The sequence below is a fragment of the Clupea harengus genome, chromosome 7, assembly GCF_900700415.2.
Source record: "Clupea harengus chromosome 7, Ch_v2.0.2, whole genome shotgun sequence".
Classification (NCBI taxonomy): domain Eukaryota; kingdom Metazoa; phylum Chordata; class Actinopteri; order Clupeiformes; family Clupeidae; genus Clupea; species Clupea harengus.
The window spans coordinates 8908886-8934232 of record NC_045158.1 but is presented as its reverse complement, the minus strand read 5'-3'; the positions used below and the strand labels follow the sequence as shown (position 1 = coordinate 8934232).

The 25347-nt window shown below is 47.2% G+C and overlaps 1 protein-coding gene across 1 annotated transcript; it reads right to left on the bottom strand.

Annotated features, from left to right (window-relative positions):
• Positions 1 to 1265: 1265 nt before the first annotated feature.
• txnrd2.2 (thioredoxin reductase 2, tandem duplicate 2) lies at positions 1266 to 24686 on the bottom strand. The gene is made up of 17 exons (XM_012815943.3): positions 24415 to 24686; positions 24175 to 24240; positions 23946 to 24002; positions 23700 to 23844; positions 22556 to 22630; positions 22043 to 22121; positions 21791 to 21853; positions 21186 to 21256; positions 15870 to 15889; positions 15462 to 15553; positions 13879 to 14053; positions 8215 to 8351; positions 6946 to 7041; positions 6077 to 6169; positions 4892 to 4963; positions 4445 to 4542; positions 1266 to 4025 (listed from the first exon to the last, which is right to left on the bottom strand). Exons 1-17 carry the CDS (start codon positions 24488 to 24490, stop codon positions 3902 to 3904), a joined length of 1539 nt encoding a protein of 512 aa, XP_012671397.1. The 5' UTR covers positions 24491 to 24686; the 3' UTR covers positions 1266 to 3901.
• Between the last annotated feature and the right edge of the window lie 661 nt (positions 24687 to 25347).

Genomic DNA, 25347 nt, shown 5'->3' with positions numbered 1-25347 from the left:
ATTGTAGCAGGCAGTTGACAGAAATACAATGCAAGCAATAACAATAATTAAGCTGTGGGATAACACATGCAAATATATTGTGATGACTCAAAAAAAAACAGGCCTGTCCACTAGAAAAGAGTACTGCCGGTTCAATGACCATGAAACATCAGCCTGCTCGAGTCAAACCGTCTTGCTTCATTGGTTAACCAGCCTCAACCCACCACCTCCACCTCCTCTTCGACGTTCCTCGGCAGGCCCCCACCCTTCCCAGGCCAAGCAGAGGCCCCTGCAGGCCTCTCACCCTGACAGATCTGAAGAAGACGCTCTGAGCCCAGCAGCCGCACCATAATTGGCCCCTATTCATTTCGCCTAGCTAATCCTCAACTGGTTTAGTTCTTTTTGCTGTTTTGCGAGCGTCACTTCTTTTTTTCTCTCAAAATGTTTACACAAGGCAGATATTTGTTTCTCCTCCCTGAGCTTTTGGACACAAACGCTGTGGCTGTGTAACCAAGCGTACGTCTCATCTCGCCAGCGTTTCTGGGAGGCCTGGCTGACTGAAGTCACAATGGCGCAGTAAATATAGGCCCTGAGCCGGACTGTCAGCTTTCAATGGGCCGGGATTAAGACAGAATATCGCTAGAACGCACCTTGACATGTTGACATGTTCTGCTAAGTGCGTTTCAAGGTGGATTTAGCCACATTTGTTCCATTTTAGGGCAGAGGCGAAGAAGAAGAAGAAGAAGAAGAAGAAGAAAAAAAAGAGGGCTGAAAGCCTGATGCTGCCAAACTGGTCTTCCATCTATGACTTGGTCTGGGAGACTTCACCCCCTTTTGTGCACGGCTCTGAGTCGCCCTGAGCTGAGGCCAGAGTTTTTTAGGGGTGAAGTTTCTTAAAGGGGTTGCTGCGCTTGTGAGAGCCCTGTCCTTAACCAAACAAACAGAGAGGAATTTCTGCCATTGTTGGTGCACGGGCTTGAGTGACAGGTCTGCATTGCAGAGGACCCCTGTCAGTGGAGACAGAGAGGTCAGAGAGGGCCCACCCCCACTGAGCACGCTCTGCTCAGCAGACCTGACCCAACACTACACACACACAGTCAGACAAGTACACAAATACGTACACAAATACACACACCTTCACAAAAATCAGAAAACACAAGAACACACACACACACAGAAAACACATTCACAGTCTTAAATTCCGTTTCTCAGTTGAGTAGTCCAAAACCTGACACATTCATATACCAGACATCTACACGCACAGACATGAACAGATGCACACAAAATACATACGTTCTTATTTTATTCATTACACTGTGCACTGAGTACAAAGCTTTATGGCAAATCTTATTCTCTATTTACAAATTAAATAACAGTTGGAGACCAGGTTGACATCAGACTTGCTCTGCCCGGTTTGGGTTTTCGAGCAAGTCATCATTAGCTGGCCCCTGGAAAGTTGAACCCTGACCCCGCCGGCCCTGTTGTTTACCGGACTGGGACTGACCCACTGAAGCTCCTGAGCTCTGTCCATAAACACCATTCATCACACACATGCCATATTTAGTAACAATGACAAAGCTTGTTTTTCCCGAGGAGATATTGCTCTTAAAAGCCCTCAAACTCGAGTCAGTCTGCGGGAGACTGTAAACATCATCAGACACTGTGACAGAGACTAATAGGTGGTGAGGTAGTGAGATGTTGGTCTAATGCAGAGCGGCGAAGAGATCCCCCTCACGACGGGGTGACTGACTGCCATCCCAGATCTCCTGAGGGATCCCTGCTAAGACCGGGAACGGATTAATTTACCCTGGGCAAACAAGCCGCTGCGTTGTGGACTATGTGTGTGTGTGTGTGTGTGTGTGTGTGTGTGTGTGTGTGTGTGTGTGTGTGTGTGTGTGAGAGAGAGAGAGTGTGGGCCAGTCCCAGGCCGTCCCCAGCAGTGTTTAAGTGTTTGTGCGCTTTTGAGTCCGGCTGATAGAGTCAAGCTGTTGGTGCCGAGCTGGAGGTCAGGGTCCCTCAGTCAGCACCCCGTCCCTGAACAGAGCACACACATCCAGGCATCCCCAGCCACCATCACCACCCTCCCTACCCCGCAGCTCTCCCTCAGCCCCAGGTACAAATAAACCTGGTAGCCCTCGCCCCTCAACCACCAACCCGGCCGCAGCCAGAGCCGCTGTCACTCCCCTCGTCAGGATCATTAATCAGGCCCAGCAGATTAGACTTCAAACAAAAATAAACCCATTTGGGGCTCGTCGCTCCTCTCCCTCCTTCCCCAACTCTCTTAACCCCCCCCACCCCCCACCACTACCCTCCCACTCTCCTCCACTCAATCCAGCTCCTTAATGCCACATTAAAAGAGATACCGCAACCCAGCCGGGTGGATTTTGGGGCCGTTTTAATATATAATACCGATGTTTTTAGCGGGGATGAGGGATGAAGAATCCCTCTGCTGGGACGGTGATGGAAGGATGACAGGCGGGGCTCCCGGGGTCCCTCAAGGGTGCTGCCCTTTGGGCTGTGGGCTATCAGCCTGTGTGGATAAACAACTGATAGGGCTTATCTGCTCCAGGAGGGAGAGGAAAAAAAGGAAAAGACTAGAGGAGCACAAGTCCACAGTCCGCATCGCACAGCAGAGCAGCGCACCCGGGCGATTAATCCTGGTATGTATGTGACCTGATCGCTGATTGGGTTTGCGGAGACTTAATCAGAGTAATGCGATAATCTCCTGATGAGGGTGAGAGGTCTGAGTGAGGAGAGAGAAGGAAGGGAGGAAGGGAGGGAGGAAGGGAGAGAGAGAGAGCAACATCACCACCTTTAGGCCAAATGAGGTACTGCCACTGCCATGACAAGCCAGCAAAAAAAAACTGCAACAAAAACATATCAGAAAAAGACCCCAGCGAACTCCATCTTCTCTGGCGGAGGGATCGTATTGCGGGGGTCTGCTGGCTCTGGGTGCCCTTAACACAGAGGGCCTGACAGCGCGTGTTATTGCAGGGCCCACGTATTCCCTTCTGAGTTCGGAGGGGCACAGACCCAAACAAGCACTCTCTCTCTCTCTCTCTCTCTCTCTCGCTCGCTCGCTCGGTCTCTCTACCGAACACCCTGGTCCTGGCCTACCCGTCACTGACTGACAGCAGGGACTAGCCGGGGTGTTTGTCTGTGTCCATGGGAAACGGGGGGCGGTGTCACCGCGGCGACGGCCCTCTCTCATCCATCAGTGTCAGGGCGGGTACCGCGTGTCACCTTCAAGACTAATGGGCAGGAAGTACAGCCGGAGAAACAACAATATTTGCAGAATATATTTCTGAGACGCTCGGCCTCTCGCCGCTCTCTACCTCCCTCTCTCCCTCTGTATCTCTCTCTCTCTTGCACGTTCGTTTCAACAAACTGTAGCGGCCCCTTAATCCTGATTTATGGCCTTGTTTACATTGTTGCCACCGCGCTGCCGAGGTTTGGTTGGCTTTAACCTGTGCAAGTATTTTCCCCATGTAAAACTTTAAGTGCGCAATTAGCCGCACATAAAATAATCTTAACACGTGTTAAAAAAACTGCTTAGGTAAGGTTCCACCACCCTGCCTGTCCTTTATGAACCTGCGTGTTACACCTCGACCGAGTAGCTGGAGTTTTGAGTGGCTCATGGATTGAGTGGTTGAGTGGAACGGGAAGAAGTAGGAATACATCCCAAGCACATGATCTGGAAAGATGGGCTATACCTTGAGAAATGCAACCATGTGCAACCATGTACAAATGAGTTTGAAAGGGGGAGAGATCTTGACCTGCGGCTGTGGCTGAGCAGTGGGCTAGCGGAGGTCTGAGCTGAGAGACACAACCCCCGACTTTGGCTCTTTTCCCCTGGCTTCTACACTAGGCTAGGGATCCTGGGTGTGTGTGCTCGTGGCGTTCAGAGAGGGGGCACTTAACCTCAGCATCCCGTTACTGTGGCGTCCAGCCCCGAGCGCTTGGTGACGTTGAGTTTGGTCAGCTCCTCGGCGCAGGTGGGGTGAATGCCCACGGTGTTCAACAGGTGAGTGTAGGTCGCGCCACACCTGGAGGGAAGGAGTGTGAGAGGAGGTACCAGAGAGGGAGAGAAGAGTGAGTCAAATGCAGCATTCATCCTCTGATTTAGCCCATTCGCCTCCTTCTCTCCTCAATCACGTCTTTATCTGTGCAGAGGTGGCTGGGCTTGATATTAATCTATCTAATGACCCACCTGGTGTAAAAGCTGTACCTAAATGAGATTACAAAAATCTCATTTCATTTCTTTAATGAACTAAAGAGGCTTTGTGTAGGACAATAAGGGAGCTGTTGCTCCTGTAATTTAAAGGGGGATGGGTTGAAGTGAATTGGATTGACTTCTAAGGGGCCGGAAAGCCACTGTGCAGAAATAGTATACATTAATATATTACATACATACATTCATATGGCCATTTCTCCACTACAACACAAATAGGAATGGTGGACTCACTGGAAGCCCAAGGCAAAGCCCTGGATGACCTCTCCAGCGCCAGGGCCAGTGAAGTGCAGGCCCAGTAAGCGCTGGTCTTCTTCACGCAAACACACCACCTGAGGAGAGAACACGGGAAGAGATATATAGGGGGAGAGAGAGAGAGAGAGAGAGAGAGAGAGAGAGAGAGAGAGAGAGAGAGAGGGAGAAGCAAGCATATGCAGTGATTTTACTTGACTCACAATCTTACAGTAAGAATTATTAGTAGTTTATATCAATTAAGCATGGCATCATATTAACGCATAGCAGATTTCAATACATCCACTTTATTGGTATATAGGATAGATGTACTGCAGAATGCTGCAGAATACATGAACAACATATAAGTGTGCATAATGATATCACTGTATGATTGCTAATGGCATGAAGCAAGTCTTCAATTCACAAGTGGGTTTGAGGGCGTCTAACCTTGATGTAACACTGGCTGGCATCTCTCTCTGCCACGGTAAACTCCAGAGGCTTGTAGAAAGCATGGAACACCTGTCCAAAAAGAGACACAGAGGTGAGAAAGCTACAGTACCCCAGGGCCCTCACAGACATCCTCTGTCGTGGCAGAGAAAACCACTGCATTAGGCTGCATCCGTAATGGTAACGTCTCTGGCTTGGGGGAGATTGGCGGTGTGTTTGAGTGAGTGGATGGCGCTCGGAGTGACGTCTGGCCCATTCCTGTCAGTTTTACAACAGCAAACCGCAAGAGATAGATAGAGAGAGAGAGATAGAGAGGAAAGAGACAAATTAAAAGAGTGATAGAGAGAAAAACTGATAAATAGAGTGTCCTTGAGAGAAATACAGAGATAGAGAGAAATAAACATAGAAAGAAATTAAGATAGAGGAAAATAGAGAGAGAGAGAGAGAGAGAGAGGGAAAGACAGAGAAAGGGAGGGAAGCGAGCGTGCTGACACAAGTTAGTGGTGGACGAGCAGCTGTCAGAGCCAATGAGAGGCTGTCTGTGCGCTGCTGTGTTTGATGGTGGGGCTGTCTGTCGTCGCTCGCTACACGCCTCAGTCAAGCCTCCTGCACGCCCGTCAATCACGGCGGGCAGAAACGCAGCGCTCCAAACTGGTCTCGGGGTGTGTGTGGCGCAGGTGTTTCAGGGAGGAGAGAGAGAGACGTGCACGTACACAAGACCAAAAGAAAAAACAAGCAGTACGTTCACACGCAAACAAATGTACTCGCACAAGTAAGTGTGTACATGCACAAACACACAAAATGTAATTCACAATGCACAAACACAATGGTTACCAGATTACTTACAAGATAAGCCAACTACGTGGACACCAACAAAAACAGTCATTATGAGTGCCTGTGTGTACCTAATGCAAGTCATGCAAACAGGTCAGAGTCTATCTAGTGTCTAGTGCTGATTTCTAGAGTTGATGTCTTTCATTAATGCTGCTTTTTAAACTGTATGTCCCCTGCAATAAAAGAGACAACAAGCTCTGCCAAAATCAGGTTAATATACTGTAACGCACACATATGCATATCATATATCATGTTTTTGTCAAATTGATAAACATACCATCAAGAAGAGTAAAACAGAGTCTAACTAAGTGGACCGGTCGTAGGGTTAGTTAGAATGTCTACTGTACGTACCTCAATGGAGTCTTTCCCGTGCTTCTGCTCAGCCTCTTCCTCAGTCAACCCAACACAGCTATACTCCAGTGGAGTAAACACAGCAGTGGGGACCTACGTCACACACACACACACACACACACACGGTCATAAATATACACATATAAACAAAGATACAAACACAACCACTCACATGCACAGACCCATATTAAAAACACGCACACACACACACACACACACACACACATAAACACAGACAAGCAAACAATTACCCACCCCATCAGGGTCAGCAAACAGTGCTCAGTCAACAGAGAGTGATATGACAGTGTTACAGCTGAGGCATATTACAGAGCAGGCCGATGTGTTTGGCGTTCACACAAAAGAGTGTTGGCAGGCGCTCGACTTTAATTACACGCAGCTTTTGTGCGCCGCATTAGACAGAGTGGCAGCGCACGCACACACACACACACACGTCAAAGCCCCACCAGGCAGACAAACACCATCACCCAGGAACTGACACAAAATGAGGGCCCAATTAAAGAGCATGGCATTGCAGGCCGACTGCTGGAAGAGGACATCTAATTACAGAGGCCTCCATACATTTTGTGAAAGGAATCAGAAAAGCAAGGGGGAGATAATGAAGGAGATGAGAGGAGATGAGGAAATATACTATTAACATAAGATGACAGCTTAAACACTCATATCATAATTACAATCAAAAGACTTCCGACCTAATTTTGATAATTGACGAAAACATTGGTTTCCATCTACTGGCCTCTGATGAGTGTATTAAGTCTTCAGCAGACAGACAGACAGGCCAGGCCAGGCCAGGCCAGGCAAGGGAAGAGGTCTCTGGAGAAGAGCTGTGTGTGTCGGGCTTTGGAACTCACATGGTCATAGTTCATGAGCTCCTTGGAGTCCCCGGCGAGCCTGCGAGCCAGCAGCTTGCCTGCCTGAATGGCAGTCGGGGTCAGCTCAGGGCGGCCCTGGAAATCGAGAACACCGCTAATGATTTGAAAATCACCTCTCGCTCTCGCCCCGACTTCTCTTCACTCACAGTCTGTCTCTCTCTTTTGGACACACACACACACTGACACACTGACACACTGACACACTGACACACACTGACACACTGACACACACACACACACACACACAGGGTTAACTGTGTAGGGTAATTGTAGGTTCATTCCACTCGACTGTTACCAAGCCCAAGGCTCAGACTGGTGGTCTGCTCCTGGCCATGTTTCCCTCCAGGTGCAGCCTGGGTGGGTTAAGAGCTTAACCTTGACTTCTTGCAAAAACAAGAGAGTGACTAAAATGGAAACCAGGCGACCCTTCGCCGCGCTCCTCTCACGCGGATCACGGCACGTCAGAGAACTCCCAAGGCCTCGTTTTCAGACACAAAAACATAAAAAAAAAAAAAGAATTCATGTTTCCACAGAAGACATGCCAATACGGCAACAGACGTCACGAAGCCAGAGCGATGCCAAGTGAAACTGGTGTGGGGCACGGAGCAGAGCGGATCAGCGTGGTGCAGGAGCCAAACCACTGTTTTCGGCTGAGTTTTGGGGGGGGGGGGGTGATGATTAATGTCTTCACAACCTGTTTGATTAGTTCCGCACATCCTGTTGTTCAGGAACGTCTCCGTCTCCTCTGGCTACGGTGTTTGTGGTGTTTGTGTCTGCCCGTGTGTAATGGAGAGAAATGTGTAGGAGAGAGAGAGAGAGAGCCCGCCACCCAGGCAGAGCTATCATAATGCCATTCTTGGCAGTTGCCAGGTGCACTTCAACTTCTCCAGAAAAAAAAAGAAAAAAGAAAAAACAGCTGAGTCTACAGATACCATAGCAAAAGATCTCCTATTCATGAGAAGGTTTGACAGGTAACAGGGAAGAGAGAGAGCCTCCTTAAAACAGGTGACCTGCTTCACTTCAAAGGGCCCATTCTAGCTCGGCTGCGTGCCGTGCTTGAGAGTGACAGGGGAGAGGTTTCACCACACTGCAGGGCCAGTTCTAACCGAGCTGCTCTTTAAAAACACTCAACCTTACCACCGATTCCAGACAATGGGTAGGAGACCGAAAAAAAAGAAACAAAATGACTGAGTGTTTGAATGGATCCAGGTAAGCTGGGTGTCGGTGGTGCTGTGGTTTGGTATCTACCTGGCTGATATCACCAATGGCGTAGATGTTGGGCACGGACGTGGCTTCGTCAGGGGCCACAACTATTTTGCCTGTCTCTTTGTCGAGCTGCACCCCGACCTTCTCCAGGTTGAGGAGCTGGGACTCCGGGGCTCTGCCTGAGAATGGAGACACGGAGAGAAAGGGGTGGATGAGCTTACACACACACACACACACACACACACACACACACACACACATACACACACACACACAGGCACGGGAATCCTGCACAGTGTTCATCATGCATACCTAACCTCTGGCAGGCAACAGGGATAGCTTGTCTCTCCCTCTTTTTCTCTCTCTCTCTCTCTTGCTTTCTTTCCTCTGATGGAGGGCTAAAATCTTATCCAGCAATTAGAAAAGCAAACATCTGGGGCAGCTGGCAGGAGGGGAGGGGAGGGGCAGAGGCAGGCCCGTCTGTTGGCGGCTGGACTAATGAGTAATGGGGAGAGCGCAGGACGTGTCCCATCAGCCACCTGGGGCCTCTGTGTCATCCCCGCCACTTCCTCTGGGACAGATGAGTGATGCTGTCGTCGGTCTCCCATCTCCTGCTCCTCTACACACACGCAAACACACACACGCACACGCATGCAATATCCTGCTCATCCGCAATCATACAATTTTCACTTCTTTACTCAAAACAAATGCACACACTTAGAATTTCCCACTTGCACACACACACCTTCAATATCACACAAACCTACACACACACACACACACACACACACACACACACACACACACACACACACACACACACACACACTCTCTCTTCTCCAGCAGGCCTTCTCCCCTCCTCTCCTTCTTTGGATAATACAATAAACATTCCCCACCTTACAGCCCTACTCTGCTGGACCCTAAGGATACCCACGTAGTTGCTATCGGGCGACTAGAATAACAAACCCCAGAGACCCTCTTCCTGGCTGGAGCCAAGGAACAACTTCCTCGAACTGGGCCGGCTACGGCGACCGGTGGGTGGGGTGGGGGGGGGGGGGGGTGTGGTGGAGGTGGGGCGGTGTTGTGTCTGCACCGCGGAGGGACCCCAACACTTTGCTCTTCCTGGAAAAGGGGAGCAGAGAGGAACGGAGACCAAAAAAAAAAAAAAAAAAAGTGAACAGGACCGCCACTGTTGTAGCGAGTATGTATGGCTAATCACAGCATTCTGTGTGTGTGGTGTGGGGTGGTGTGGGGTGGTGGTGGCTGCTCCCGAGTGTGATATCAGGCCTCGCACTCACACACGCACACACACAAACACACACACACACACACACACACACAAGGATGAATACAGATGGGCTACACACATAGCCACACACACTGCTCTCAGCACAGTATTTGGCTTCACATGTTCACCTAAGTCAAGTGTAACTCATGCATGAATGTGGTGGCCTGAGGTCAGCACAGTCCACAGTGGGAGTGCGGGAGTGATGTGTGTGTGTGTCTTGTTATTCCAGTTTACTTCCACTCGTAGCTGCTCATTATTTTTGCTTTATATTCCCGCCAGCAACAGAACTGCAGGTGATCGACCACAGGAATGTGCTCGATTGAGCTTCTGATGCAGCAGACACCAATGCCACACAGCATTTCAATTAGGGCACGAGCCTGTAAGGATAACAACAGGCCCTGATAATGCAATTCACTCACACTGCTGCCAAGCGCTAGACTTCACACTAAGCCCTGTTAAATCAAAGTGAAGTGCCCTCCGATCAATAACTGACCTGAGGTTTTTTGGAAAAAGCAGATAAAAACCGCAGGTATCGGTCAAAAGCCGATTTGAAGCTGCGGAAGTTTGCTGGGTTGACGTAGGTCAAGAGAAGCAACTTCCTGCATTTATTCTTCAGACAGAAATAATCTCTCACCGGTTCAGGCCTTTTTCAAAAGTTCTAGCTGGATACACCCTGACAACGCGGGTACAGCTCACCACTCACTACTGAGTTTGGGGGGGGGACACAGCCTTCGGCAGACCCGAGGAGCCATCTGCTTGGTTCAGTGCATTCCTGCCGCGTCTGCTTCCGGCCCACGTGCCTGTCTAGCAGGTTCCACAGCGTGGGTGGACCATTGTGAGCCGAGGACACAACAGCGGGCAGTTGGGGGTAAAGAGATAAGCCCATTCATCCCAGACGGGCAACACACACACCCACACAGCGCCGGGCAATGCCAGCCCAGGCGGCCCTGATAGTCCAGCCAAGAACAAAGCCTTGTTGTGGCAAGAGGCGAGAGGAAATCTCAAGGTCCGAGCAGCTAATTAGCGGCAAGAACAATCTCCATTTGTCGAGCCTCTAAACGAGACCTTATCATCTGAACAAGGATGTGGGAGGAAAGTGAAGAACTGAAACCAAACGAAAGCTCAAAGCTCGTTCCTGCGTGGGAAGGGGGGCAGAAAAGAAAACGTCTATTTCTGGCTGTAGCATTTAAAAGAAAATGTAGTCGCCCAATATTCCAGACGCCCACCTGCAAATTACAACAAAACAGTGGTTTGTTTTTGCTTGATGGACCATATTTGATTTGTGCTATTGTCTTAAAAGACCTGCTCGAGCTCTGCCCAACATAGCAGCGCATTTATGTGCGGTGCTCTCTCTGTAGATCAGTGCGATTTGGGGAGCATGACCATATCTGAAAAAAGCAATTCTTTGACTATCTACAAAAGAGTCAGATATAGATACAGTCAGCATGAGGGGCAGGTACATTGTTACAGCATTCAGAGACTTACATTCTCCCTGTCTGGTATAAAAAAATAAAAAAAACGACAGCCATTCCATGGGAAAGACAAATAAAGCGAGCACACACAGAGAGGCGAGTGAAGATAGAGGAAATGTGAGCTTCCCCTATGCAACCAGCATGAGCACCTGGACCAGGGTGCAGCCCAGAGGAAGGATTCCAGAGCTGGAGGACGGAGGGACGGAGGAAGGATGGGCCATGCGGAAGGGTGGAGAGGCTCCTCTGGGTGTTGCGATGCCCAGGGCCGGGACAGCCGTGCGGGTCCACCAACCTCGGACGGGCCCCATTAATGACCGGTGGGGGCCCCCTTTCATACCCCCGCTGAGGGTGTCTGTCTGACCACCAGTGTGTAGGGGTCGGCAGGGGGAAGTGGAGCATCCGCTCATCAATACAGAAAGACAACACATCACATCATGTAGAGTCTATAGCATAGACACAGACACAGATGGCCTCAGAAAGACCACATGCCTCAGACACGGATGGGTAGTTTACAGCGATCATTTTCCAAACAATTACCAATTACCACTGCACATTAATGGCACCCATAATACACAATATCACCATGCACTGGTGGTCCTAACTTACATTAGGGAACTAAGGGTGAAGAAACACATTACTCATCATAAACTCTAGCTCTAACTAAATATACTGGTTTCCCCGAGAAGCTTCACGATAAGAGCATCCAAATCAGATGATCCCCTTCCGGTCTGATGGGCTCTCACACACACACACACAAGTGCACATTGTGTACCACCGTCAGTGTACAGAATGGGACAAAGACCTAGTGTTTGTGACAGTCTAGTAATGAAATATCTTATGATAATGAGGGTGTGGAAATAACTAATGGAGTTCACTCCAGGAGTGAAGACACATATGTGGAGCTAATGCAATCCGCATGGCTTCCCATAACACAGAAATCCACAGCTACACACGCGCACACACACACACACACACAGCTCACAAAGTTACGGTGGGAAATCTGAGCAACGCTCCATGTGCCATTTTTTTAAAGAGGAAATCAGCTGACTTTGGGACCATCTAGAAATAAATAAACTGTCACAGCAGCACTGGCTGGCGGATACGTCGGATATTCCCCCCCACCCCCCACCATTGTCCTGCCCCAAACGGAATGAAACCAGAGAAACGAATGAGAGATGGACAGAGTGAGCAGAGAGAGAGCAGGAGAGCAGACACGCATCTGTCTCCAGTGACATGAGAAAAGAAAAGAAAGGAAAAGAAAGGAAAGGAGAACACAAAAACAGATGAGGAAAAGATTTTTTTTTTTTTTTTAAAGAGTGAAAATGACATGGTCCCTTGTTGGCGAGGGGTGTTTTTCCGCAGGGCTGGCACGGGGCAGGAAGGGCCATGAGCGGGAGAACAAAGGAGGGAACGAGGCGACCCACGGCCCTCTGCACATCCTGGAGCGGGGCGGCTGCCCCGGCAGGACCTGGGCCCCGCTGATTTACCCCTCCCCTGGTGCCTCCGCCGCCCCCTGCTTTATTACCTTGTTTTCTGGGGCCTGAGAGTCCCCTGTCTGCTGACACGGCGCTACTCGGTACAGTGTGTGACAGTGGGGATAAACGGATGTGTAATAAGTGTGCGTGAGAGTGTGTGAGAGAGGGAGAGAGAGAGTGTTAAAAGCTAAGTAATCTGTTCCAATTCATGTTGGTTTGTTTCAGGGTGCAATTGAAAGAAGGTCTGAGCTCTTCAGAGTTGATAGTGAAATCTTGGTGATGGCAAATTGAAAACTGTTACCAGTGGAGCGCTCTGAAGAGGAAATGGCCCTTGTGATTGTGATTGCTCCATTGTATTTGCTCATGAGTCTCAGCAACCACTTTTTTTTATGCAAATCCTGAATCATGTATACCATATGTATACAATTCAAAATCACAATGAACACATGTTATCTTTAAAACCTACCCACCAAAGATCCACTGTAAAATTCAAATATATATAATAATTGTATCCATGATCCATATATATATATATTAGTGCTGTCAAACGATTAAAATATTTAATCGCGATTAATCGCATTTATGTCATAGTTAACTCAAAATTAATCGCGATAAATCGCAATTTTTTATCTATTCTAATTGTCCCTTCGTTTATTTATTTTTTCCATCATTTTATTTTGACTTTAATGCCCTTATCAACATGGAAAAGTTGATTGGCTTGCTTTATGCAAATGTTTTATTTCTTTGAAAACCAATATTGCCAAACAGGGCGGTACAAAATAAAATTATAAAGTGCACATTTCAGGTAAACAAGGACTCAGCCTATAGTGCAGTTAAACCATGGCTTAATATTTTCTTTTTTTCAAGTTTGCTGGGAACATAGCAGTCAGGCCTCTTATTTCAGAAACATTGAACCGTAACAGTTAGGTTACCAATAAAAGGTAAGCCTACTACTTCTTTGCTTTCAGCCAGCTGCCTGTTGACATTTTCAGACAACAGTGAAGCTCGCTTCTTTTGCACAACACAACTTTTAAAAGTAAACTTTCCATTCAGAAGCTTTTTATCATCCATTTCGCCGTATCGCGCTCACCATTCACTCAAACCATAACGTTAGCCTACTACACAGTTTGCGAGGCGAAAAAGAATGTTAATCAAAAAAAATTTGCTTTAATCTCGCGATAACAAAATGAACGGCGTTAAAATGGGTTTGCGTTAACGCCGTTAATAACTCGTTAAACTGACAGCACTAATATATATATATATATATATATGGATCATGGATACAATTATTTTCCTTCCCAAAGGCTACACATGGTGACCTTTCGCCTTGACCAATAGCAACAGATTTCGTTTACTTGAAGAAAGATAGATCTGTTTACTTTAAGAAGATATATTGTGACTGTAGTCTCTGATGTTGCTTCCTTCACATGTTTCTTGAGACACACAACGAGGGTGCTCCTGGGCGACTCACCTACAGCCCAAAGCACTGAGTCGAAGGTGTCATGCTCTTCCTGCTTCGTGGAACTGTTGATCCACGTCACCTGAAGAGCACCAGAGGGCAGCTTCTCCACCTTCTTAGGGGTGCAATTCCAGGCAAACTTGGTGCCATAGGCCTCCATATAGCCAGTTACCAGCCCTGCCATTTGCTGAAAAAGAGAACATGACAATAAATCTCCCCATGTGTATTTTTTTTGCAATAAACCAGTGTAACTCTACACACAGTAGCACTTAACCCTCATTTGAATTTTGGCTGAAATTATTACATGGCTATGCTCTGAACTGGAAATTACCAGTGAGATCTTTTTATTAATGAGGGAAAAAAAACAGAGCAAGAAAACACAAGTCTGGCCAAGTCTGCCTTCCTGTTATTGCCAGGCGGGCTGGTAGCTTGTGTGTGGTGAGTCACCACACAAGTGTTCGACAGACAAGTCAAAGTGTCTGAGGCTGCTGCAGGCACTGGCAAACACACACATACGTGCATGCATACACAGGCGTAAAGTGAGACAAATATACGCTCATTCATACATATCCTTAGGTAAAAATGTTGGCTGCAAGCAATATAATCAATAACACCACACTATATAGTAGGCATCAATACATCATGCATGCCAGCAGGTACTTCCATGTCATTTTTATAATCATTTCATCTCAACTCAACACACAAATTAAGTCAAAATAAATATGATTCATCTATAGCGAGGAAAAGATTTACGCAATCCAGTATTAATCCACCACTTGACACGTCCAAACCCTAAGCTTTTTCTTCAATTGCCAGCACACCGCTTCACAATAGCAAAATATCAGTAGAATACTAATGTAATATGCATCCAGCCTGACAGACTAGCACTCAATTGAGATAGATAGGCAATTTCTAATTTTTCTTGTGCTAAACAATCACATTTTAATTTATTTGATTTTTCAGTTCATTTAGAAAATTAACTGCACCAGTCGCAATTACATTGTTCTGTCAATACTGCTGATTAGAACACTATGGCCATTTCAAGTCATGATCAGAACAGCTGCCATAGAGGCAAGGACTTCAGAGTAATTAACCAAATACAATGTGGTAATCAGTCCGGGCAATTTCGTTTAGTCCATTCTGCAGGCATTCTAAAACATAATGGACTGAAATTTATTTCATGAACAATTTCATTAACTCAAATCTACAATAGGCAGCAACTATTCATAAGAAAAACATTACACTTGTTTCCACCACATTTAACTTGCTACAACATTTGTTTTTCTAATTCCACCTTTACACTTGCTTGCTAGCTCAGAAAACTGTAATGGTCTCTCTTATCTAGACAACCACACAAGGCCGCAGCATGAAATTAATCCGTGTCGACAGTGTCTTCACAGAGCAGAGCTTTCTATCTTTCCCTGCCCCTCAGCAGTGGCTCGACTCATGAGATGAAGCTAAAGCCACTTGGCCGGCTGAAGTACATGCATTCAGCTGCTCAAGAGCAGTCAGGCACCTGCTGACACAGGGCAGGACGGGAGACAGGAACCCTGGAGCAACTCAAGAGCGGCGTAACACACGGCATGTGCTCATACCTGATCAAACCCCCGGAGGGCGATGCTGCGCACCATGATGGTGGCGTCCTGACCGATGCCTGTCAGGAACCCCGCGCACTCCAGGCCCACATCTGCATGAGTTCAGGAGAAACCCACCACACACATCCACAAGCATGATGCCATGATCTCCCACATACACACACACACACACACACACACACACAGACACACTTGTCTGTGCCTGAAATAACTATACTGGTACTTGTGGAGTCTATCTGTGTTTGTAGCATTAGATAGGTAAAGCATACAATGGTCTACAGAGAAACATGAACACAGAGGGAAGGTGTGGTCTTTGTCAGTAAACACCGCTAACTCAATGTGTTGACATGGCATGAAAACAACAACAGGCAGATTCCACCCCAGCTGGACTGGCAGTCAGAAGGATACAGCTGGCACCCACCACGAGCCTGAAAAGACACCAGAGAGAAAATCAGTTACAGTTACACTTACACCGCCACCATCCCCCATTAACAAGTTAAGTACAGTCTATTCCTTTCACCACATCAGGCCTTCCCCTCCTGCACAATAGGGACCCTATACGTTCGACTTCCCATTCGCGTCTGATACCGTGCCAAATGAAACAGTACATATACAGGTAGGAAAAGACACAGGGGTTTATTTCCGAGCCCAGAGAGGAACACGGAGGCGATGAAAGTGGCCAGGCTCAATTACTCAACAGTGACAAAAGCAGCCGAGCAGAAAGGAAAGGAGGGGGGAGAGAAACACCAAGAAAATGAATGAGGGATGAATGAAAGAGAATGGAAGCCTACAGGCACTGGGGAGAAAGAGACAGGAGAAAAGACTTAGGGACTACAGCCGTGAACGTTCTTCTGTTAGGTGAGTGTGAGTTTGTCTGCTGCCTGTATGCTAACGTGTGCGTGCCTGGTGACGAGCAAGTGTGTCTGCATATGTGAAACATTTGTGTGCGTATCCATGTGGTAACATGTTTATCACGTGTTTAATGTATTTTTTGTGTGTGTGTGTGTTCCTGTCTGTGTGTGTGTGTGTGTGGCCTAGGTGGAGTGCTCCCATAAATCCATGCCCGGAGGAGAGCTAATTGCTAATGTCAGGAGCTAATCCCCACGGCTGAGGCGCGTTTCCCCAGCTCAGGGTCTAGTCACTGCCCCGCTGACTGAAGCCCGCATGGAGCTCCAGCTCTACCAGTGACAGCGCACACACACACACACACACACACACACACACACAGCTGTGCTTCAGCTCTTGCCAACACCAAAGGCCTAAGTAGAGAGGGAATTAGGACGAGATCTCTAACTTGGTCTTGCACTTTCAACACAGTGTTGTCTCACACACACACACACACACACACACACACACACACACACACACACACACACACACACACACACACACACACACACACAGACACACAGACACACACACACACACACACACACACACACACACACTCTGTGTTACATGACATCCAGAAGAGGCTGCCTGGATTTAGCCAACGCTGTCTGGAAACGGCCTCTTATGGAGGGGCCTCCTGGGCAAAGTGTCTGCGTCTGACGGGGAAGGGAGTCATTGTGCAGAGAACAAAAGCTAATCCTGATGGGGAGGAGAGGGAGATGGTTTTGCTATTAAGTGTATCGCTAATGGACTAGAGGTCTGGAACTCCCTGTGCTTCATTCTTTCATGCAGAACCCCCCCGACCCCCCACACACAGGCATGCACACACACACACACACACACACGTATCTGTGTCTCTGCTGATAGCAGCAGTGTGCGATGACTAGGGCGCTCGTACGGAAGTCTGGAAGCCAGAGGTGGCAATGGCAAGAGTGGGCAGGTGGAGGCATGGCATTCAAAGCAGCACTCTAGCCTTGGGCACCAGCACGGATAAGAGAGACTGGAGGCAGTCACCCAAGGCAAGGCGTTTCTCTGGCCCTGTTATAGTGGTCACAGCATGAACGCAGTTGAAGGAAACAGGGCCAGAGAAACGCCTTGTCTTGGGTGACTGCCTCCAGTCTCTCTTATCCGTGCTGGTGCCCAAGGCTAGAGTGCTGGTGAAGGTATCCCACATGAAGTAGTTACTGGTACTATAGTCATTGCTCATTTGAGTCACTATCCAGATGTATTCACTTTTTCTTCACTTCTTTTTACGTGACGTTTGCAAATAGCAAAGACCCATTTCTTGCTGTTTAAGTATCATGGTTAACAAAACTCCACGGTAACAACAATAACCCTATACTTGAACTCTGCAGTGCTTTCAGGAGACTGGCCTCTGTAAGCATGCCCTGTTTGGAGGCATCATGGCAGAGACCGAAGCTGCTGAGGCAGAGGCTGCATGACTGGAGCAGGCCCTGGAGACAGAGGCAGAGGAGGCCCTGGAGGCTGTGAGGCTGAGCGTGAAGTACAGGAGAGGAATGCAGAGAGCAAATACAATACTCCCAGCCCGCTCAGCCACACACACACACACACACACACACACACACACACACACACACACACACACACACACACACACACACACACACACACACACACACACACACACACACACACACACACACACACACACACACACGGGCCTCTCTTTATCCACTTAATCTCCCCATGGCATGACTTTGATTTCTGAGCAGGGCTTCGCTTCTCTCAAAGGACGTCATACAACAAATGTGAACACTCAGTACACAACCACACACTCACGCACACACTTACAGCTGATACACATGGCCTTGTCAAAAAGAGGTGAAGAAGACCTCAAAGAGGTGAGTGAGCAACCCGAAAGCCCTGGTCACACACACTGAAACCTTGTTTTGCAAGCGAGAAACACACAGGGGATGTGCGAGACAGGGATGATTGAGTTTTCCAAGGCCTTATAAAGCACAGCCTCAAAGACACGACGGTGGCAGCTGTATTTGTACAAATGGCTGAATCATTTCTTGATTCCCCACAGGTGCTTCGTCAAGCCATTGTGTGGGTATCAGGCAGTTGGGCCGTGCCTGAGAGGATTTCAGACTGCTACTGTAGACAGGGTTATGCACGCACCGACTCCCTAACTACACAGTCTCTCTGTCCTTTCTCTCCTGTACCCCCTCTTCCGTGGTCCCTTTCTGTCCTTTCCTGCTCTGCACGCCTGACTGAGCTCATCAGTAGGACTCTTGATTGGCTGAGCACTCTTCCTTAGGCTGCACTGATCCAATCAGGTGCAGGGATAGGTAGATGTTTTTCAGGAGGAGTGGGAAGGGAATAGGAGAAGTATTAAGAAGCCATTTTACTACAAAAACTGTCTAAGCACAGAAGAGCATCTTCTCAGGAGGCCAATGAACACTAATGCAACGTTTGAGGCACCAATTGGGTTACTGGCAGTACTCTATAAATGCATCTCAATAATGTACCAATAGCAGAAGCAAGAGGCCAGACTGGAACCATTTTAGGCCTTAAAAGGGAACAACTCTCCAACAGTTGAGAACATGCTGTACAAACCCCTGCTGTGTTCCATTTAGTTCACTTCTAGCCTATTACACAGGGGCCCACCACTCTTCTCCAAAGCTCATAATCCTTGACTGCAGGTTCCCTTGGATAAAAAGCCTATCCGTCCAGGGCAAGCAGGAGGGATACACTTTCATCCCTTGGTACCACAATATGGAGATGACATGGAGAGCGTGTGGACTTCTGACAGAAAAAGCAGAGGAGGGTTCAAGTAGACATCGCTTCGTATTTGCAGAACCACCTTTCATCGTTCTTCACAGACACATTCCTCTAGGTGCTAATATGGCTGCAGTGTGAACAGACCACCATCTCTTTACACTTGCGGGTCCGTCAAGGCCTTAATGACTACCAACAAGCCGTGTAGGTTATTCCACAGGCAACCAGCACATGTCCGTCAATCTCTTTTCCTTCTTTCCTGCGCTCATTCCTTCCATCTGTCTTCCATCTCTCTCTCTCTCTCTCTCTCTCTCTCTATCTATCTATCTTCCTCGCTCCCTCCTCATTCAGGTGTTCCCCTCCAGAAACGGGCTGTCACTCGTCAGATGCCTCGGCGGGCCCTGTAGGCCAGAAGCACGCGAGCCTGCCGACCTCTCTGTCTGTCTCCTCTCTTCTCTCCTCTCCTTAGCCCACCTGCACAGCTGACAGCTCAAATCCCAACCAGCAGCCTACCCAGCCCAGGGAGGAGAGAGAGAGAGAGAGAGAGAGAGAGAGAGACGGAAGAGGCACTTATCAGCACTCTCACAGAGGGACCTTAACATCCCCAGCTCCAACTCAAGTAAAGACTTCTCCAGACCAACAAGCCACTCATGATATAGAGTTATAAAAGGAAAGTTCTTAAAAAAACACCCTTGCAAAGTAACTTCAGTAAAGAGTTGATTAAGAGGACATTGTGGATATACTACACACAACTGGGAAAAGATGTTGCTTGTACGTGTGAAGTTGCACTGCCATCAAGTGGCAGGTGCAGGGTATAGCAGCATCCTTTTCATCCTTAGGTTTCGTGAAAATACTCAGCCCAAGGGATAAGTCAAATTTTTTTGAAAATCACATAACAAAGTTAAGTGAAGCATTCTGGTTTGACGAGCGATGAGGCATTCATGGCGTGATGGGAAGATATTACATGAATGCCAAATGTGTGGGGGGGGGGGATCTACATTTTCACATTGTTGTAATTTGTCAAGTGCCACATCATAGCAAATGTCAAGTGCTAACCTTGGGTTATATATAATTAAATAAGCTTTCTATAGCAGGTGAACACGTACCTCCTTATATAAAGTGTTTTTGCTTTGGTGGAAAAAAATAACTAATCACAATATGCAAATAGTCAACAGATTACAAGTACTTTAGGACAGCAACATAATCATACCTATATGGGCATGACTACCCTGAGAGCATTTAATTGTTTTAAGGATTGTGATTGCAACATAGTCTCCTCAGCAAACCGTGACAACTCTGATCTACACAGCACCCTGGCCCTTTGGGATTTAATACCCAATAAAGCAGGCCATGGCTGGATTTAAGCAGTTAGTCTAAGAGGTACTCCAGGGCACTTTGGCAAGAATTCCAATATTCCATCACACGGCCCCTGGAAGAGGGAAGCAAGAGTAAAAGTACAAAAAAGCCTTCCAGCAATTACAGTGGACGCACAGACAACTACAGAAAGAAGCCGATGTTGATTGGCCTCTAAGGGGCGTTTCACAACTAATGGGTTGGGTCTGCATGTTGGCTGCGTTACATGTTAATTTTCATTTCGGCGCCCACGTTAACAGATTTGAGCGTGCTCACTGCCTGTGTGAGATGGGCTTCTCGGGTGCTGCTCGAGCCGCAAGTTCTCTAGAGTTTCGCTGTGGAGCGTATTTTTCACGCGCGAGGTAAGCCGTTCTCAGCTAAACTAGACGGTAAAGTAGACAAATGTAGACGGTTGGACAGTAGCAGCGCCGCAGCAGAAACGTTGGTAGTATGAATAAACACACGCAAGCGCACACGTAACAACGCAGCCATCGTGCACCCACAACACAGGCAGTGTGTAAGAGGCCTAAGGAGTGACACATGCTCAGCTAGCTATTCCCTAACTATACTACTAACCCAACTATACTAAAAATATAACAGGGAGAGTTGTGCAAAGAACGAATGCCTTCCACTCTAGTATGTGTTGACTAAGTAAATAGTGCTCAGATTGGACATCCTGGCCCAGCTGCTCACAGACAGACAGACAGACAGACAGACAGACAGACAGATATCACTCACGTCTTTCCAGGAGACTCCTTGAGCCAGAATATATCATCACTGGTGATCCCATGCTCTTCTGCTCCAGGGACCTGAAGTGGAGGACAGAAAGAAAGAAAAAATGTTTTGGCTTGATTCCAGAGTTATCATTTTGTTTTGATCAAGCCCTCCACAAGATGTTAAAGTGAAGGTCTATGCTCTCCGTCATCGCTTGGAAGCAGATGGATGGCTGCGGGCGCTCTCAAGGTTACAGACAGAGCACATAATGGCATCTTTTATAGACGCGGGGGGGGGGGGGGGGGGGGGGTTTGGAAGCGTTATACGGCACGACGGTAACCCCTCTGCCAACAGCAGCAGCAGCAGCAGCAGCAATCTCCTACCTCCCACTGCTCTGGTTACCGTGCAAGGTCAGGCTGCTGTTATAGACAGGGGAGTGAAAGAGAGAAAGAGAGAGAGAGAGAGAAAGAGAGAGAGAGAGAGAGAGAGAGAGAAGACAGACAGACAGAGACAGACGCAAAGAGAAGCACAGGAACAGAGATAGAAAGGGGGAGAAGGAAGAACAAACAGACAGACACAAAGAAAGAAAGGTAGAGGGAGGTTCCCTTTGAGGTGGCACGAGCACTTACATGCGTGGGGTACTTTGGCCGGCCTCCAGTGGCGATCACAATGTTCCTGGCAGTGAGAATCGTCTGCAGACAGAGGGGGCATCAGTTATTGAGAGGGTCAGTGAGTTCAGACACCAGCCTTCACACTGCCGGCCAGCTGGTTACGTGCCGCTGTTGCATGCTGACAACTTTTGTTATGTGAACTGGAACAGAAAGGGCACGGGGCAAAATAAGACAGACCATCTGAGCGCAAACGTGTGATAAATATTTTACCTCTTTGCCTCTGGCGGTCTCTCCTTTGACTGTGTGGCCGTCTACCAGGCTGCCCTTCATGTTGAGATATTTCACTTTCCTGCCATGCAGAACAAAACAGGGGGAAATGTCAGGAGATCAGTTAAGAGAGAAACTCATTGAATGCTCTTAAAGTCAAACCACCAAAGCGACCGACAAAAATCAATGAATGCACTCAGACAAGGCCTGCTGATCATGACAGTGTGTTTCCGAGTAATCTTCTCTAGCCCAAAATCACAAGCTTAAAAGGATTTGAATCCCACATATGGTCTAAAGAAAAGTCTGGCCACATATAGATGTTTGGAGTAAAAAAAATCAAGTTCAGAAAATATTATCAGAGTATTCCTCTGATTGAGTATGATTCCAGTGTGAAGACAAATTATACTGTATATAGTGGGCCAAAAAATCTGTCAGGATTCAACTGGTCAGAAAAGGTCAACTCAAGAGTAAGTAACAAGTGCTGGTATAGTCCTAACTGTAGAGAATGTTTCTCACTTGTCCTGTAGCTGAACTCGATGGCCCCAGTTAAGTGATTTTACATGGTTCTGCACAGCTGCTGCCATAGTGGCCCTGTAACACAACACAACACATTTTAAAACAAGTTCATATACTAATGGCAGCACAGATTTGCAACCGAGTCACAGTATTAAACACATTTGTTTGCACAGGGCTAGTCAGAGGACAGAGAGAGAGAGAGAGAGAGAGAGAGAGAGAGAGATATATATATATCTCTCTCTCTCTCTCTCTCTCTCTAGAGCAACAGTGCCCTCTAGTGCCAACACTTGAGGTTTAAACTATAAAAAGCTTCATGGGGGGGGGGGGAGCAGCCGTGGCATAAAGGTTAGAGAGGCGAGCCTATGACCAAAAGGATGCACACTTGATTCCCCCTGGACTGGCAGGTAAAATGTGGGCAGGGGGATTGAATGAACAGCGCCTTCCCATCCTTCAACATCCACGGCTAAAGAGCAAGGCACTTAACCCCCTACTGCTCATTGCTCCTGTTCCAAGTGTGTGTGTGCTCACTGCTCCTAAGTATAGGATAGGTCAAATGGATGGGTTGCAGAGGTTATCGAAGGGAGGCGCTCTCTTTTGAGTCTCCACTCCAGCACCACACGGTAGGCCTATTGACTACAGGCACTGAATGGTGTGCTATGCCAGAGACCAGAAGAAGAGAAAGGTAAAACACTGTAATTACAGTTTCTTTACAGATATTAAGGTAGACAGAAGCAGGTGTATCTCTGTAGGAATCGTTCCCATCCCTTCCACTTAGAGTAACATTAACGAGCCTGTCAGTGGCTAAAACAAGCGGTTTACTTTGACGTGCATGCTTGGATTCCATAGGATTCCATTGTATAGCCGTTTTGCGGTTGCCGGTTTTAGCATTCTAACTCACTACAGCACCGATTTCGATATTTTTTGTCACTAGTAAAAATGTGGACCAAAAGATCTAAAAATAGGGGTCAGGTTGAAAAATCCCGAACTTTCCGTTTAACTTAACTTTCAACAACATCACAAATCCACTAGATGGTACTAATGAGTATCAATGACGAATGAACCTCAACATTTCTAATATCTGAGCTAAATACAGGATTCATTAAAAAGTCATCTGTGTACGTCATGCTTTCCAACCGTGTCTTACCAATCATGCGATGCAGGGCCTGGTATCTTCCAGCCATATTTCTGAGCATCTTTCATTGCAGTGCCCAAAAGAGCGGCTTGGTGCATCAGTTTCTTGGGTATACACCCAACATTCACACACGTTCCTCCTAAACCCCATTTAGTACCTGAGGGGATAAAATACATGCAGTTTATATTTCCAAATGCTGCCAACCCATACAGTGTTAGAGAGCAAAAAAAAAAAGCACGGATGTATCCTTATGCAAACCTTTGACGGACGGTTCTACATAATCCAAGACAGCCACCTTCTTTCCCAACTGAGCAGCTGTAAAAGAGACAGAACGAAGTTTAAATTACGTCCAAGTAAAATACCGTGACAATGCCCTAGAAGTTATATATACCCCTCTAATCTGTAATCTTACACAATTCAACTCTGTTGTGTCTACTGATCTGCTCTTCACTTTGCCAAATTGAAATAACCTAGTTTTATAACCTACCTTCCTTGGAGCAGGCCAGACCTCCGGAGCCGCCACCAACGACCACGACATCATAGTCGAATTTACCTGAAACGAAACGAGCTATTTCATGTCAACGAACAGAGACGTTCTTCACGTCTGTCAGCGACCAGGTTAAATAGCTAAACTGGCCCCAACTGCGTACAGCTGAATCCGCTATGTATATGTTTATTGTAAACGAAGCATGCTAGTGTTATTGCAGAATCCGAAAGACACACATACCTGTCAAATTCCTGGTTGACGTATGTAAACAACCTATGGATTTTAACCGGTGCTTTCCTCTACAGAAGGCTGCCATGTTGTTTTTGACAAAGGACCCCTTCCCTTCTATATGTGTCTGGTATGATGCCTGAGTTGTTTTCCTCTCTCTCTCTCTCTCTTTATATATTTATTTTTGTTCGTGTAATTGTCATACTGCATATTTGTTCTACATTTGAGCATATTTTGTAATATGACGTATCTATATAATAAATTGTCCGAGACTTGGAGGGCAAAATCCTAGTAGTCATGTTCACCCTGATCATGTGCGGTAGGTGGTGCGCTGCGCAGTTCATCACATATATTCTAGCTGCAGTTGTTCAGAGTGCTATGGCAAGTGAATTGTGAACTCCGTATAATAGACGTATTAGACAAGCAATTCTGGTTTAAAGTTAAAAATTCAGTATGTTTATGATTTAAAAGCAATACAAAATAAATGTGATTTCTGCAGAAACCAACGCCAACTATATATCACGAACGGATTAGGCTCATCCCACCTATAGGGTGCGTCTAATTCACAACAGTATGGAGGGCAGACACGACTGCAAATGACACAGGCTAACTCGACATACAAATTGGCTCCATGAAAGACAAAAAAAATGCTACTCGACTATTATTGCGCAAAACTTCCTGAGATAGGCTACCTCGGATTTTCATCCAGGTGATTCACGGGTGGATGTGTAGGCCAGGCCTAGACTAGTAGTAGCAGCTTTTTCATAACAAATCCATCAATGAATACATTTGGCTAACCTGGCCTTTACCAGTTACAATATTAAGAGTATTCCTTTAGCCAGTAACTAAATTATTTTGAGTTTTTTTATTTAGGCCTACCTGTCTTTCATGAAGTCAATTTGGATGTCGCACCCAGGGATGGATTACCGAACGGGCCTACCGGAC

What these genes read in the sequence shown, in the direction of transcription:
- txnrd2.2 (XM_012815943.3), bottom strand. Translation starts at nt 24,490, where the DNA reads ATGGCAGCCTTCTGTAGAGGAAAGCACCGGTTAAAATCCATAGGTTGT. An exon ending in GTCAACCAGGAATTTGACAG is followed by an intron (nt 24,241 to 24,414) that starts GTATGTGTGTCT and finishes GTTTCGTTTCAG; the next exon opens with GTAAATTCGACTATGATGTC. An exon ending in CCAGCCAGTGTTACATCAAG is followed by an intron (nt 4,543 to 4,891) that starts GTTAGACGCCCT and finishes TTCTCTCCTCAG; the next exon opens with GTGGTGTGTTTGCGTGAAGA.